Consider the following 16,407-nt stretch of genomic DNA (forward strand, 5'->3'; position numbering starts at 1 on the left):
ACCGGTAAGTGAGCGTGCTTTCGAAGGATTATTTTTGTTCCCCTGCCAGGTCGAGACTAAAGAACAATAAAAAATAATTCCAAAACCAAATGGTGCAATACACAATATGTCAGTTTTTTTTTTATATTTTTTCCCGCATTATGTAGACTTAAGTAAATTTTAATCCTTTCCGCTCGAATGAGTCCATTTGGAATCACTAACATTTCTGTAATCTCTGACTCATATGATTTGCCTGAGGATTCCATTTGGTATGCTCAGTAGTAGTTTCGTTCTTTACCGATAGAGTGCAGCACTCGGCCGTTCCTTGGCCAGCTGTTATTAGGAAAGGATTGCTTTGTTTTTTTTTTTTTTTTTTTTTTTTGTTTCTCCATGATGTCTCTGTGATAATTTTTGAGTATGACAAAAATACCTTACTTAGCTTGAAAAAAAAAGTTACTACGTACTCACCAATCACACTTGAGTATCAGTTGCTAGTAGTTGTCCGAGAACTGCAGTGAACAACAAAGGTCATTTCCAGATTCTCTATTACAAATGCATGCCCATTATCTCTGAACAACGACTTATACTGTGAAAAAAGATCTTTCCACATCACAGGACGTCAGACGTGCATATTTAAAGAGAGGAATGTACAAACACCTACACCGTCAATTTCACCTACAGGCACACCCCCCAATACTTGAGCAACTTTACACATTTTTTTTATATCCACTGTTTTGCTGTGAATGCACACGTGAAGCAGCGGCAATGTGCTTGTTTCCAGACAAATGTTGGGCTACCTGAGAGCTTTGATCTGCAGTTATTGATTTACCACATGGTTGGCAAAATAACACTTTTCCGTCGGTAGTAAAAATGTTTTTAAATTCATTTACATATTGCTGTAGTCACGATCTTAAACTGGATTTGATTTTAGGCATCTTAAGAGGCTAATATACACACGTCTTATCGTAAAAAATGTTTCTAGCTACTGACTGACAGTGCCGGAGAAAAGCTTCCCATAACGACGCCACCACGTCTACACTACGCAGCTTATGCTTATGGTCCAATAACGGGGAATCACAACAAGATATATTGCCTCACTTGATAGGCATGAGCGAGAGGCGAAAGATTTGTTTAAATTAAATAATGTTTATACCCGAGCTCTTATCCGTTGTGTTTCACAAACAAAGCGCGGAATGAAATCATCTTCAGCAACAATAAACATTCCTAATTATGTGTTGCAAGATCTCTCCTTCTTGTCCATGTTAATTTATTCTCATATAATAACACTGATATGCGATACTATTACAAAAATGGATCACGGATACATCACACAGCCCATAGAAACACGAAGCAACCAAGAATTCTTAAAAATATAACGTATTTCTGAGTGATATAATTGATTTAATTTTAAAATATTTAGAAGTTCTTGTAAAAAATTATTTAAGTAAAAAAACTCCAAGATTTATGTGTTTATAATAGATTTCCTGAAAATATGTATTTACATAAATTTTTGTGAAAATATGTGTTTTTATGTGAAATAAAATTAAGTTTTTAAACTTGAAACTTGACATTCGGAATTTTTAACTTTGTTAATTATGTTTTATCACACGCAAGAAAAATATTTAATTACATAGGAATCCGCTCCTTAATAATCAGCATCATTTCTCATAGGCGAAAATTGGCATACGAAGTCGGATTTCGGCATACACTTATTATTATTATTATTATTATTATTATTATTATTATTATTATTATTATTATTATTATCATTATTATTATTATCATCATCATCATCATTATCATCATCTTCTCCTTCTTCATAATCATTTAAATAAACATAATAGATTCTAAACTGAGGTGGAGCAGATTTTAAATCATTACCGTATAATAATTTCTTATGTATTTTATGTTATTTGTGTGTCTATCAGGGGCTAAATTTTAATTTCACTATGAATATTTTATGAGATAAACAGCGACAGAACAGCACGACAGAGAGAACTCTGGCGGAAACATTCGTCCGTCACTTTTCGCATGGCTGTTGAATATTTAGTTCATAATGCTGAAAGTGCGAGGAGAGAATAACGAAAGAAAATGTACATACGTATTTAAAAATTTTAAAGTGTTTGATGAAACTCAGACGGACGAAATAAGTATTTGTTGCTAGACCCTGCTTAATTGTTTGTATAGGCTAGCAAGAGCGAATAAGCGATTTTTATATCCGAACGCATTTGTGTGAATTTATATTTGTGCACGATTGTGGTGGGAATGCCATTGTCTTGGCATTATTTATACTTCTATTGTTTGTTATTTATGTTGTCATTGTGGTTGGTTGGATTGCGGATGTTGCGGGCCTGAGTTACGAAACTTCAAATGTAGTTACATTCATGAGGTTTCCATATTCTTCGCCATAACTTCCGCTTTCATCTCCCTTTTCATATGCGTATATTTCTTTGAACAGGTCAAACATGAAGGCTGCCAGGATGTAAGAACGTGTGTTGAGTGATATGAACCGTACGTCGAGCCTCTGATGAAACCAGCCAAACTACCTGACAAACATGGACATTTCTCTTCTGAAGTAAGCTTAACATTCAGTTCCTGTGCATTGTATAACCTCTTCAAAGGGAGAGGTAAGTGGCAGACACAGATTGGGCCTATTTTTAGTTGTTGACTTAGCCGTTAGTAGTGGTGAAGTAGCGTGTAACATCGAAGTCCTGTAAAAGAGTACTGATTTCTACATAGGAAGAAACGATAAAAGTAACTTATAATTTTATTTTAATCGATTTTTAACGACGCTGTATCAATTGCGAAGTTTTTTGGTGTGAAAGTAATTGGTTACCTTATAAAAAAAAGATGAGACCAAGAATTCGCCATGGATTAACCGACATTCGGCCGTATTGAAGCTTAGATGTAGTGGCGGCTCGTGATAAAATATTATGTGTGTTCACAATTTTGTGTTCCAAAATCGAAGAGAATTTGAAATCGTATGTTCAGCCTAATATGAAATGTCATGATTCCAATGTTTCACTATCGAAAAAACCGTATATAAATTCAAAACATAGTCTATAATAATAATATAATAATAATAATAATAATAATACTCAGTCTTTTTATTTCCAATTTTTCCTCGTAAGCCAGTTTACCCGGTTCTTTACTGTTCAAAATTGCTTGAACAGAGTTCATTGTTTACGTTTGTTAAAATTAATACATACCACAGTGCCGTTATTTACAAAAGCGTGTGTTCAGTAATATATTTTGGTTCACAACACACTGATAAACTATAGCCTATACCAGTACATTCGCATAGATTGATTACTATAAATACATGCCAGTAAATATTATTCTTAAATAATATACACCACCATACAGATATTTAAATTCATACCACCATCACATTCAGCCAGCACGTGTTTGAAAGCCAAACTATGCTGTTATGCTAACACTAAAGTATAGTAATTCACAAACTACACTCTTGTAGCAGCACTGTACACACATTCACACAAAGTAAACGTTCCGAAAATGAGAAATGCTGATATCTACAGGCTATAATACAGACTATTAAATTTCCTCCTCGAGATATAGCACGTGAATGATAGGCACCGATGCACCTGACATCTGTAGGATAGATTCACTGTTCACTTAACGCTTTGTGCTCTTGTCGAGTCATAAGCGTCCAGCGAAAGACAATTTTCTTCCGCGCATGCGTGAAATTCCTGCAACCTTCTTGAAAAGAGCACGGCTTATACGTGAACGCATGTTGCCAAGTTTACATAAGAAGTTTATGCAAGATGCGGGAAGTTTAAAATACTCGATTCTGATTTTATACATCTCCACTACGTCAATACGGTATTAAATAATAAAACTAGTCGTGCATTAATGGAAACAAGGTGTTCACGTGCTCTTGTGCTCTTATTGACGCACCGCCACTGCTTAGATGGCAGTTCAAATTTTGTCGATGGCTGAATTGTATTTGTGGTGGGCGGAGCCAAGGTTGTGAGAGTTTATCTAGAGGTCCTTTCATCATTCCACCAGCACTTATCCTGTCATTTTCATTTCCGTTTCGAAAACTAGGGCATCGCCTGTGTTTGTGTGACATCGAAGCCACCGTCCGTCACAATAAAAAGGCCTATGCCTCGTGGTTTTTCCAAAGATTGGTACAGTATATGGTAATGATGGTTGATTCTATATGATTCACAAACGGCACCGAAACTCTACAATTTTTTAGTTGTCGTTCGGAGATATGAAGACTCTTGCATAAACAGAGTGAACCATAATTCGCACATACATAAGCAAGTCGCCACGCAATTTATCAACAGTAATCTCACTAGAGGTTTTGATTTTATCGGTAAATCTGCGAGTGGAACACGATCAGATTTATCTAGAGAAAATCAAAACTCGAGTGGGATTTAATTGACTATTACACGATTAGAAGAAAGTATATAAAGATTAGAAGTAACGAAGTACTCCAATACAATAAAATATTTATTAATTGACTTACGAAAATACAAAACTGTCTTCAAATCTGTACCATCTCAACATTATAAATATTACGCTAATAGATGGCAGTAGTGTGTTATGAATAGCTGTTTTCTTATCAGTTGTGCCAACTATGGAATCTTCATTGAACTCTGTGGACGATTACTGGTCAAGAAGGCTTTGTTGATTCAGTTTCATTTTTATTAAAACAATTGCATTCCACTTCAATTATCCCGATCCCAGTAATCAACGTCAGTTGACAGATGATTTTCAATAAAGCTTAGTGTTAAACAATCTCTGATACGTGACTATTCATAATATCATATAGCAGACGCTATAACATAACCTAAATAATATAAACGAGTGTTAGAAAAGTTTTAATTAGGGATGATGAAATAAACAAGAAACATTTTAATTAATGATGATGAAATAAAAAATAAACATGCATAATTTTAAAAGAAACAATTATTGAAAGTAGGTACAATTTTCAAATTTGAATGTTTTAGTGTTTGGTGGTTCAGTTGATGTTATATTGGACGTGTGCGTAAAAGAAGTGAACTCGGTGATGTACATGGTGTGTCCCTCAACTTATTCAGGATTTCCGAATGATGCTCTTCATTTATTTGTAAATAGAGTTTTAGGAAAGATGCATAGCTATGACCAGTGATCTTTATTAATTCTTGTTCTTGAATGCCAATGTGAGTAATATTTGAAAATGCTGTGCATCGACTGGAGTGGTTTGTAATTTTCTGTTTTATGACGTCCAGACCAGTGCAGTTTGAAATGTTGGCAAACAAAGAAACAAATGCTAGGGTAGTGATAAAAATAAACAAATGCTAGGGACGCGATAAAATTAAACAAATGCTAGGGACGCGATAAAATTGTGCGATAAGCAGCCATGATTGGTCGAAAGACGTCCTTTCGTACCGTTTTATTGGTCAAAAGTAGTGTGACGTAGTAAAAGTGTAATAGTCATTGCAAACTACTGTATGTCCAAATTATTATTACCGAAAATTGCGCCCGGGCCCTAATTTCAGAGAAAAATTAAGTTCTAATTACACAATCAAAGTTACGTATGTTTTATGTTAAATAAAACTATTCTGAAAGAATAATTCACAAGTAAAAGTGCCTCATTGGCACTGTTGCTGCATGGTGAGTCTCTCAGTTATTAAATACTGCAGGCTACTCCCGCTGTTGGACTACTTACAGAACAAACAGGGGCTTCGTAACCTAACCGAAAGGATTCCTGCATTGTTTCCAGGGGCGCGTGTCTAGGCGGGTTCACAGTCCACAATGCGGGTCTTCTATTGTCTTCGTTTGCCTGCAAAGTGACCCTTTCAAGCTCGACCTCCTTCTTTTCCCAGCAGCAGAGCTACTATTGTCTTTCAGTCTCCCCGTCTGCCTTCCGCACACTGTCGAGTTGCTACTGTTACAGCAGCCCGCTCGAGCGAATGCGGAAAGACTTCCAATGCCAGACGAAGTGATTGTAATTGGAGGTTTTAAAAACTCTCTTTAATTTAGCGTCTTTACATTCAAATGCTGAAAAATTAGACACAGCTGCTTCAGACTTTTTCTTTTGTTCTGCAACCTCGTAGTCGTCGTCATGGCCACCACCACCACCACCATTATCTATTCGATGTCATACTTAATCCTTTCTCTTCTTCAACGTTGTCATCATGATGATCATTTTCACTTTATCAACAGTGATCTCATTAGAGGTTTTGATTTATGTAGAGAAAACCAAAACTCTAGTGGGATTTAATTGACTATTACACGAGTAGAAGGAAATATATAAAGATTAGAAAAAATAAAGTACTCAATAAAATAGGTATTAATTGACTTACTAAAATTCTATTTCACTAATGTTACTTCCACCAAAACGTTTGAACAGCAGTTGACTATCTATGCGGGAAAAAGATGACGATAGCAAAGCATGTTTTATAGTACCGTAAAGAATTTGCATTTTGAAATGTTGGAAAACAAAGAAACAAATGCTAGGTAAGTGATAAAAACAAACAAATGCTAGGGAAGTGATAAAATTGCAGCGATAAACAGCCATGAGTGGTTGAAACACGTCCTTTCGTACCGTTTTATTGGTCAAAAGTAGTATGACGTAGTAAAAGTATAATAGTCATTATTAGGGCAAGGCATTTAATGACCTATAAATTGGTAAAAAATGCAAAATAAAAAATGCATTTATGACCTAAAAATACAAAAAAATGACCTAAAAAAACAAAAAAATGACCAATAAAAAGTAAAGCATTGCCAATGAAAATACTTTTAATTACGTTAAGTACTCACTTGATTATTGAACTACATAAAATTAAAAAAAAATACATGTTACAGTACCTTGTATTTCAGAAAATTCATTTCAAGTGCACTTTTACAACAATTTTGAATTGCAGTTAACAATCAAAACTTGGCGGAGATTTTCAAACAAAAATGATTGTCTATTGTCTGCTAGTACCGACTGATAAATGGAAAAGCTTCTCTCTACTTCAACGGAAACAATTGGAGCAAACTGAAAGCAAGCAATATCTCCTGGATTTAACTCACAGTCAGGAAAAGAAAACTTTTCACCAGACAAAGCTCTGCCAATTGAACACAATGTTGTGTACCCCCTGTTCTTGCTTAGACAGTTTTTCATTTTCATTGACACTGCATCACCCACTTTACCACATGCACGGCTCAAATCATTCACCACTTTATCCACTATTTGTAGCTGTTCCACTAATGTCACTTGGGATTTTTCCAGTGCAGTTATGACATCAGGAAGGAATCCAAAATTAGTATTTATGTAAGAAAGTTTACCAGCAATTTCTTTATCAGCTAACAGTTCTTGCGCCTTTTTTTATTGACACTGACTCACCATTATCAAAAGAATCAACCACTTTCTTCACAACATCGAAATTCTTGCAATAATAACTGCAAGCTTGGAGCCATGTTCCCCATCTAGTCAAAACAGGTGAAAATGGCAATTGGATTTCTGGAGCTTCTGTTTTGAATGCTGAAATTCGAGAGGGGGCTTTCAAGAATACTTTCTTCACGCATCCAATTAATTTATCCACTTCAGGAAAATTTGCACGTACTTCTTCTGCGACCCGGTGTAATGCATGTGCTAAACACGTCACATGTACCATTTTTGGGTACAGTGCACTTAAAGAAGCAGCTGCTTTCATCATGTAGGGTGCTGCATCTGTTATAAAAAGCAAGACACTGGAATTTCGAATCCCATCAGGCCAAAGTATTCTCAATGCATGGTCAAATACTAAGCTGATCGTTGAGTAGTTGACTTTGTCTAGCTGCTCACAATGTAGTAGAAATTGTTCTCCAGGGCTGTGTGCTTCTAAAACTCCAACAATAACATTAGCTACATAACGGCCCATAGAGTCTGTTGTCTCGTCAATGGATACGAATACATTTCTTTCTCCAATCATTTCTCTTATTTTTTTCAAAGTTTTATCATAGCACCGAGCTATGTATGTTCTTCTCAATGTTCTGGGATCTGGAATTAATTTTCCGGTCTCCTCTTCTAAGAAAGTTCGCAGCTTAGGATGATTCAGTTTGTGAAGTGGAATATCAGCCGATAGAAGAGCTTCACATAGTTTCTCACAAAATGGCGAAAACGTTGAACACGTATCCCCCAGAAGCATTTGCTGTAAGTTTACACTGGATTTATTTTCAAGTCTCTGCAGGCCACGTTTATGTTTCTCCCGTGACATGTGTTGTTCTATCGTAAACTTTTTTTCAGCAGCTACTCTTACATCGCAGATCTTGCAGAATAAAATACGACCGTCCGTTGAAAAAATATTTTCTCCATATTTTGAAACAAATGCCTTTAATTTAACACTAGTAGTTTCCTTTACTTTAGGCATTTTGCTCTTGACTTGTTCACACAGACGACTAGAAACAACTGACCACCTCAATTAACAGCATAACAATGCCAGTTTACCTGGAGAAAGGAATCTCTGTGGGAGTGTGGGTAAATTCCTAGAAGTGGGCAAGTTCATTATGCCTTGAAAAATAGGGGTACAAGCTAGCATACGCTCTAAGAATTTGAATAAAATTCCTAGAAGTGGGCAAATTCATTATGCACATACCTTGAAAAATAGGGGTAGAAGCTAGCAAACATCTACTTAATTCCAAGAAATTGTACTGACAAGGAAAATACTGAATTATAATAAAAATCTCAAATCAAATACAAATAATGTCACAGACTTCCTGAAAAGTGTAAAAAATGCTCAAAATGACCTAAAAATTGCTAAAAAATGACATATCCGACAAAACTTAAGAAAATGCAAAAAAATGCCCTAACGAATTGCTTTTATTTAACCCAGTTTTTAATGTCATACATTTCCATATATGCTAGCAATGTTTAAACCTTCATAAGAAAAAGATGCAAAATCATTAATTGCCTTGCCCTAGTCATTATAATCGTTTTTCTCCATTTCTGTCGTAATTATTATATTTTCACCCCGACATTACATGACGCTCTTGGTAATGAACCTAATCGTGAGAACATTGTTTCAATAGTGATAGGGAATTTATGAAATCTTTACAGTGAAAATAAACTATAATTGAAAAAATTTAATCAACAACATATACAAAACAATCAATTAATTTTAACACAAAAATAAAATAAAAAAAAATAATTTATATAATATTTCAGATTATATCGAATTGCACGATAAAATTATTCAGTGTAAATGAAATTCTTGAATTACGTGAAACATCTTTATTCTTGGTATGCAGTTAAAGCGGCACTGAACAAATATATATATATATATATATATATATATATATATATATTTGTTCAGTGTCGTATATATATATATATATATATATTTGTTCAGTGTATATATACAGGGAGCTATGACAGAACTGAAAGCCCGCGACTCAAAATATCAAATGGTTCTCAATATACGAGCAAAGGAATTTTGTCCACCACTACTGTTGACGTCACACTGTCGTAACCAGCTAACGTTGTGTAAGCTCGTAGCTGCTTATCGTTTTGTTATCAAAATAAGAATGGTATTTTTCACAATTTGGATATGAATTATAGTTAGTTACGTGAATAACTAAAGCAAGAATGGCATTTCTGCGGTGCGGTAGTGTGACGTCACACGCACTGCAAGTACTGTTCTCCAACCAGGAGATTAACCGTGAAAGGAATATGCTTACTACTGCGTCATCTATTGGAGCGAAGTAGATAGATAATATTACTGTTATAACGCCAGTTTAAAAAACATGCGCTCTCCTGCATATGTTATTTTCTGTATGGAGGGATTAAAAGACAGGAAATTAACCGTGATCTAATTTTATATCTAGGGTAGTATAAATATGTGTGTCATTGTTATCGTTTGTGCTTTGAGAGTTAGCCAATGGAGATGCGTGTACCCACGTGTGTGACCTTATGACATCAATATTCATTCATAGCATTACCCCGCTGCGTCTCATTCCCCTGAGATTTTCTCCTGGTTGAAGTACAGTATTCACGTTTAGAGGTATGTTACTTGCAAACCATTAGTCGCAGGAAGGTTAGTTTGCGCCATTATGTGTATTATTAAATGCATGCTTAGAATATATCTCAGAATGTGAATTTTAGTTCAGTACTCCTTTATGTTCACAGAATTTAGATCATGTTTCTACCACAGCCAGTCACACACATTACAAAATGTATAATCAGACTTGTTAATACAACGTTTATTAAAATGATTGAAGTTTCTTTATAACGCATTCTTTCTTTAACATTGACCACATTTTATAGTTTGCGCATTTACAGTTTATGATTATTAAGTTAAGTCTTTGCTAGTACACATGAAACAGTCGACCTGGTTGGCAAGTTGGTATAGCGCTGGCCTTCTATGCCCAAGGTTGCGGGTTCGATCCCGGGCCAGGTCGATGGCATTTAAGTGTGCTTAAATGTGACAGGCTCATGTCAGTAGATTTACTGGCATGTAAAAGAACTCCTGCGAGACAAAATTCCGGCACAACCGGCGACGCTGATATAACCTCTGCAGTTGCGAGCGTCGTTAAATAAAACATAACATTTAACACATGAAACAAAATCAAATATTTTTTACTTGCCACTTTGAGTGCGAACACTGGTTTTAGTTTGTATGGGTCCAGCCTTAGATATTTTCTTTCTATTCTTCAAACTGTACTGTAATTGATATTTTCCCATCTCTGCTGTTGTGAGTCATTGCTGATTGATTTTTGTGATTAGTCCACGTACTATTACGCTCCCAAGTTAAATTTGCATCCCGTGAATGCAAGAAACGAGCGCTAGTAGCTGTAATTGCTCTAGTTGATATATATAATGTGTGTAACAAAATACGGTGCATACTATTAACACTGTCACAGTATTTGTACGGGTACAACACTTTCAGCACCACCTATACGCGTGTATTCACCACTATCTCGCTGGCATGAACAATAAACTCTTCTTTATCAGCTTACAAGCAAACATTCTGATGGGGGCAGATAAAGAACTTAAATTTTTCCTTCCACCATATTAATATTGTCAAAAGAAGTGCTTATACAAATTTTGGCCACTTGACCGCAATTACGAGGCCGTCCAGGTAGTGAGTTTTCCCTGGGCCGTTTACAGAAAAAAAGCACAATTGCATGGAAAGATTTATTGAAACAGATACAGCAATTGTTGCGCTATTTGTCCACATATCCCCCACTGGAATTGAGACATTTGTCATATCAGGGGATCAATTTTTGTATCCTTGTGTCGTAGAAGTCAGCCGCCTAGGATCGGAACCAGCGTTTTACAGCCGTTTGCACCTCTCTGTCGATCCCATGGTATGACAGATGTCTCAATTTCGGTGAGGAATGTGTCGAAAAATAGCTCATCAATTGCTGTGTCTGTTCCAATAATTTTTTCCAATGAAATTGTATTTTCTTTCTGTTAACGGCCCCTGGCGAACTTATTTTTACGGCCTTATTAATTGCAGTTGAGTGGCCAAAATTTGTATTAGCACTTCTTTTGACATTATTAATATGGTAAAAGGGGAAAAAAATAACTTTACTGGCCCCCATCAGAATGTTTGCTTGTAAGAGGTCAATGCTTTTCGGCACTAGAGACATCTGTGAGCCACGCTCACAATTTGCAATTAAGTTAAAAATATTTGTTCGTTGGATGCGTTTACTACGAGTAGGCCTAATAGAAGTCCTGCGGTGGCTGTATGGTATAGACCAGCAACTTAACGTACGTTACGTCGTTTTTCTGTTTCCAGCATATATTGAATCCTTAATAACACACCTTCCTCCAAACAAAATAGTATTTCCCCACAACAAACATCTCTCTCTAGAAACATTTGAACGTCGTTCTACGCAATGCTGTTATACGAGGTCTAAAATATTTGATTCTCTGTATCTCAAATTCAAGATTTTGCAGATTTTGTTGTTCGAGAGAATCCCTCAACTGTAACGTGGAGAAAGATTTTACACCCCTGCATCATGTGTTACACAACTACACAATTATTTGTTGTAAAATAAACAAAGAGCCCTCCATTCTCTAAGTCTCTGATCCTTGACATTTGTTACAGAGTACAGGTTGTACAGAATTTTCCTTGGAAACAAACACATAATAAATCACAGTCAACAAGCCCGTTCCTCCGTCCCTGGGGTCTACACCGAGCACCCGGTCCATGAAAAATAACCCAGGAGCAGCACATTGGTTCTGTAGCTCTCAAAACCTAATGCCCCATTATGACCCCAGGCAAAGGTGGAATAATCGACCATAAATACATTCATTGACATTGGTACCTCGTTTGGATTCGCGGTGGAAGGTGAAAAATGATTTTTCCACTCCATCCGTGTTCGGCAATGGATCAAATTAACTCTTTCGTAATGAGTCAGCGCGATTCGGACCACGGTTAGAGCCTTAAATGCTAATCATTCGAAGCAAGGTGTTTGTTAATTGAAGGGTTCAGAACCATAATGGGCCAAGCGCCATATATTAAAACAGTAGAAAACACGGGTTAAAATGAAGTTATTACCATAATTCAATGGAAACATATAGCAAGTAATACAAAGTATACACATTAAAACTAGTAACTTTCGACGCTGGACCCTGGACTCAATTCGCTAACATTATCACCTTCATCTTACTTAGATGCTAGATCAGGCCTGCACAAACAGCGCTCGACGAGCGCGCGCGCTCCTTCGGAGCGGGAGAGCGATATTTACCGCTCGCCGAAACGGAGAGGAAGATACGTCAGAATGACATAGACTTGCTATAGGTAGAGGAGAGGAAAACGACCACTCAGTTATCTAGTAGAGTGCAGTGTGTAGATCTATTCACAATAACTGTTTCACGTTGACTACCTACTGCTACAGTTCAGTATGGAGGAATCTAAATGACGGAACATAACATTTAACTATTTACAGCTCGAACTTATTGATCTTCAATATGACCTAACGGCTAAAGATCGTTTGAATAATACTACTAGCCTGGTTAAGTTTTACAAGACTAAAAATTAGCAACAATAGGCTATCCACGACTACACAGGCTGGCTGTGAAAATGATTGTTATGTTTGGCTCAACATTTATATTTGTGAGTAACTGTTTTCTATAGTCAACTTTAATAAAGGTTCACATCGAACATCTGTAACTGATGTTTCATTACGATCAGTAGGCTACTGTTCCTTTCAGCTGCCAACAGCATAAAACCTCGTTTTGATGTACTGATAAATAAGAATATAACAAAATGATATTGTACATTTAAGTAGCTATAGAATTTCTATTACTTCTGTAAAATAAATATTTCTTTATTAATAATAATAGTCCAAGATAGTTTTGTAAACACTGAACGGGAATTCATTTCATAAGCACTCATACTAGTACTTCCTTTTGTGTATATTTTGTACGAGATCCACCTCTTCTTCCAGTCCACCCTATACAGAGCGCAGCTAATATATGCATTCCGCTCATGAGCTGTGAGCCGGCTCGGAGAGCGCAAACCTTGTGCAGGCCTGTGCTAGATAATCATAGCATATATATAATAGATAGAAACAATAATTTACACCTATTTATTGAAATAACTACTATTACAATGACAAAAAAATACATTCTGAGAATATGTTACCATTTCTTACACAAAAATAATCATTTCCAAATTCCGAAATAAACAACTGCAGTGTAGATATTGGTGGCGGCATTTGTCTCCTGGTGCATATCCTCTATGACTGAACAGGATCACAATGAACTCATCAACATACAAACATACGTAACAACGTGCTCTCCTACATAACACAAATCAGAACTCATAGAGGTCTTGTAACCTACGTCATTAATGTACCAGGAGAAACTGCTCCATCCAGTTTAGCCCTTGTGACAAACATGCGAAGCCTGGTCATAAATTATTGGCTATGATATACGGAGTAGGCTAATGTTTCTTGAGATTGAATTGCTTCAACTGATTTAAAGTCATGGTACATATTAAATATTTTGCAATTCTTTCAGATTCAATAAGTAACATTTCTTCCCAATCGCACTTAAAAGTAGACGTGGTAGATCTGCGCTAATCGCTTGGACTTGGTCTGACACGTTTTTTGTTGGTTAACGCTGTAACTCCACTAATCTATGGCAGCTGACGTCACATGAAGCAGTCCGATAGCTTGCCAAGTGGCCGCTTTTACTGCTCTTTGCCCGTAGAACGCTAAGGTACACGGATCTGTACTATGGTCTGTCCCAGGGCTCTGTAGAGAGACTTGGCGCATATGGGGAGGAGTCTGTGTTGGAGTGTATTGCGGGCAGCATCAGCTCGAAGCCGCTAAGAGGTAAGATGCTCGTGGTAGAGTGTTCAGATAGAAATGATCCCCTTCCTGCAAACGATTGGTAGCTTCGCTCAACCAATGCCTTCCCCCAGAGCGGTCATTGGTCCTAGCCCTACTGCAAACCACTTGCGCACTTACACTTGCGGCTTTTAAGGAGGTTCATTGCCGCCCTCACATAAGCCCGCCATTGGTCCCTACCCTGAGCAAGATTAATCCAGTCTCTACCATCATATCCCACCTCCCTCAAATCCATTTTAATATTATCTTCCCATTTACGTCTCGGCCCCCCAACTAACACTCTATATGCATTTCTGGTTTCGCCCATACGTGCTACATGCCCTGCCCATCTTAAACGTCTGGATTTAATGTTCCTAATTATGTCACGTGAAGAATACAATGCGTGCAGTTCTGTGTTGTGTAACTTTCTCCATTCTTCTGTAACTTCATCCCTCTTAGCCCCAAATATTTTCCTAAGCACTTTATTCTCAAACACCTTTAACCTATGTTCCTCTCTCAAAGTGAGAGTCCAAGTTTCACAACCATAAAGAACAACCAGTAATATAACTATTTTATAAATTCTAACTTTCAGATTTTTTGACAGCGGACTGGATGATGAAAGCTTTTCAACCGAATAATAACAGGCATTTTCCATATTTATTCTGTGTTTAATTTCCTCTCGAGTATCATTTATATTTGTTACTGTTGCTCCCAGGTATTTGAATTTTTCCACCTCTTCAAAGGATAAATTTCTAATTTTTATATTTCCATTTCGTACAATATTCTGGTCACGACACATAACCATATACTTTGTCATTTCGGGTTTTACTTCCAAACCTATCTCTTTACTTGCTTCAAGTAAAATTTTCGGATTTTCCCTAATCGTTTGTGGACTTTCTCCTAAGATATTCACGTCATCCGCATAGACAAGCAGCTGATGTAACCCGTTTAATTCCAAACTCTCTCTGTTATTCTGGACTTTCCTAATGACATACTCTAGAGCAAAGTTAAAAAGTAAAGGTGATAGTGCATCGCCTTGCTTTAGCCCGCAGTGAATTGGAAACGCATCTTACAGAAACTGACCTATACGGACTCTGCTGTACGTTTCACTGAGACACATTTTAATCAATCGAACTAGTTTCTTGCGCAGAGATTCTTTTTCGTCTTTCTATTCTACAGATTCCTGGGACGGACCATACATAGACTATCTATTAAAATAATTTGACAAAATTTACGATTTTAAGTGAGGATGGAACAAAGTTATTAGAATTTTCGATTATGTTATTTCAAAAATTTGTACCTGAAAGGAATGTTTCCTTGTATTCGTGTACCAGCTGTATAGAAACGTGTAAAAATTAATTCGATAGTTATTTGTCGCAGTTTTACTCGTATATATTATTCCTACGTAGAGAGACTCAGGTTGTTGCTGCTCTGGAATCGAGCCCCAGATCTCTTGAATCCGGGATCTACGGCGTGGAAAGATTATCCGGCTGAGATAGCGATTGTTCTCAGTGAATTATGTGGGCGGGAGGAGCCGTAATCCACTATCTTGACTTCAACCCTCTGAGGCTTGTAATAGGAAAGGGGTGGCATGCTGGTTGCAGATCCGGCTGCATCTCAATGCAGGCAGGGGTGGGGTTTGCTTACAAAAGTTACAGCTCGGACCTCGGCGATAAAAATGTAGATAAGCGACCGCCCTCATCATCAACAACTCTGAAGGCGTTATTGCCTATTAAATACACCTACACGTTATCATGCACCGGCCATTTGCAAGTCACGCGAAATGCAGCAAAATTACGAGAGTTTTCCCAACATAAAAGATCGTACTTTACTTTCTCATTGTATTAAATTTATAGAGAAATGTATTGTAAAACCGTAAAACAAGAAATTGAATTGCGATATTTTCACAGAAATGCACGTTTTCGACATCATTGGTATTCAAAAAGTTAAATTCTTGGCATGTCATCTATTCGCCTGTCTGTGTACAGCAACTGCCCCAGAACTGTTGGAGGATTTGTTCGCAATCGTTATTCACGTGTCAGTTCAGTCGGAATTCCTATATAAAATAAAATATTTTTATTGACATGATTATATTGTAAAGCCTCCCGCGACATTAACAACGGTAATGCAAACAACGTCATAGCATAAGGATAGATAAATGTAAGTACA

At 36.8% G+C, this 16,407-nt stretch overlaps 2 protein-coding genes across 7 annotated transcripts in view; one reads left to right on the plus strand and one right to left on the minus strand.

The window, feature by feature from the left end:
• Positions 1-16,407, plus strand: part of fdl (fused lobes) — a 335,607-nt gene that overhangs the window by 226,139 nt on the left and 93,061 nt on the right. For 4 of the 6 annotated variants that reach the window (XM_069825924.1, XM_069825925.1, XM_069825926.1 and 1 more), the window contains one exon: positions 2,438-2,554. The exons of 1 other annotated variant lie outside the window; for it this stretch is intronic. In XM_069825924.1, the coding sequence (XP_069682025.1) occupies positions 2,507-2,554 (48 nt within the window). In that variant the 5' untranslated portion in view covers positions 2,438-2,506. Of the gene's footprint in view, positions 1-2,437; positions 2,607-16,407 lie in introns of those variants that run through there. One more of the 6 variants, XM_069825930.1, reaches the window with a different exon arrangement.
• s-cup (stanley-cup) overlaps positions 1-16,407 on the minus strand; it is a 340,619-nt gene that overhangs the window by 127,556 nt on the left and 196,656 nt on the right. The window lies entirely within an intron of this gene.

This window comes from Periplaneta americana, chromosome 5, assembly GCF_040183065.1.
Source record: "Periplaneta americana isolate PAMFEO1 chromosome 5, P.americana_PAMFEO1_priV1, whole genome shotgun sequence".
NCBI classification, from domain to species: Eukaryota; Metazoa; Arthropoda; class Insecta; order Blattodea; family Blattidae; genus Periplaneta; species Periplaneta americana.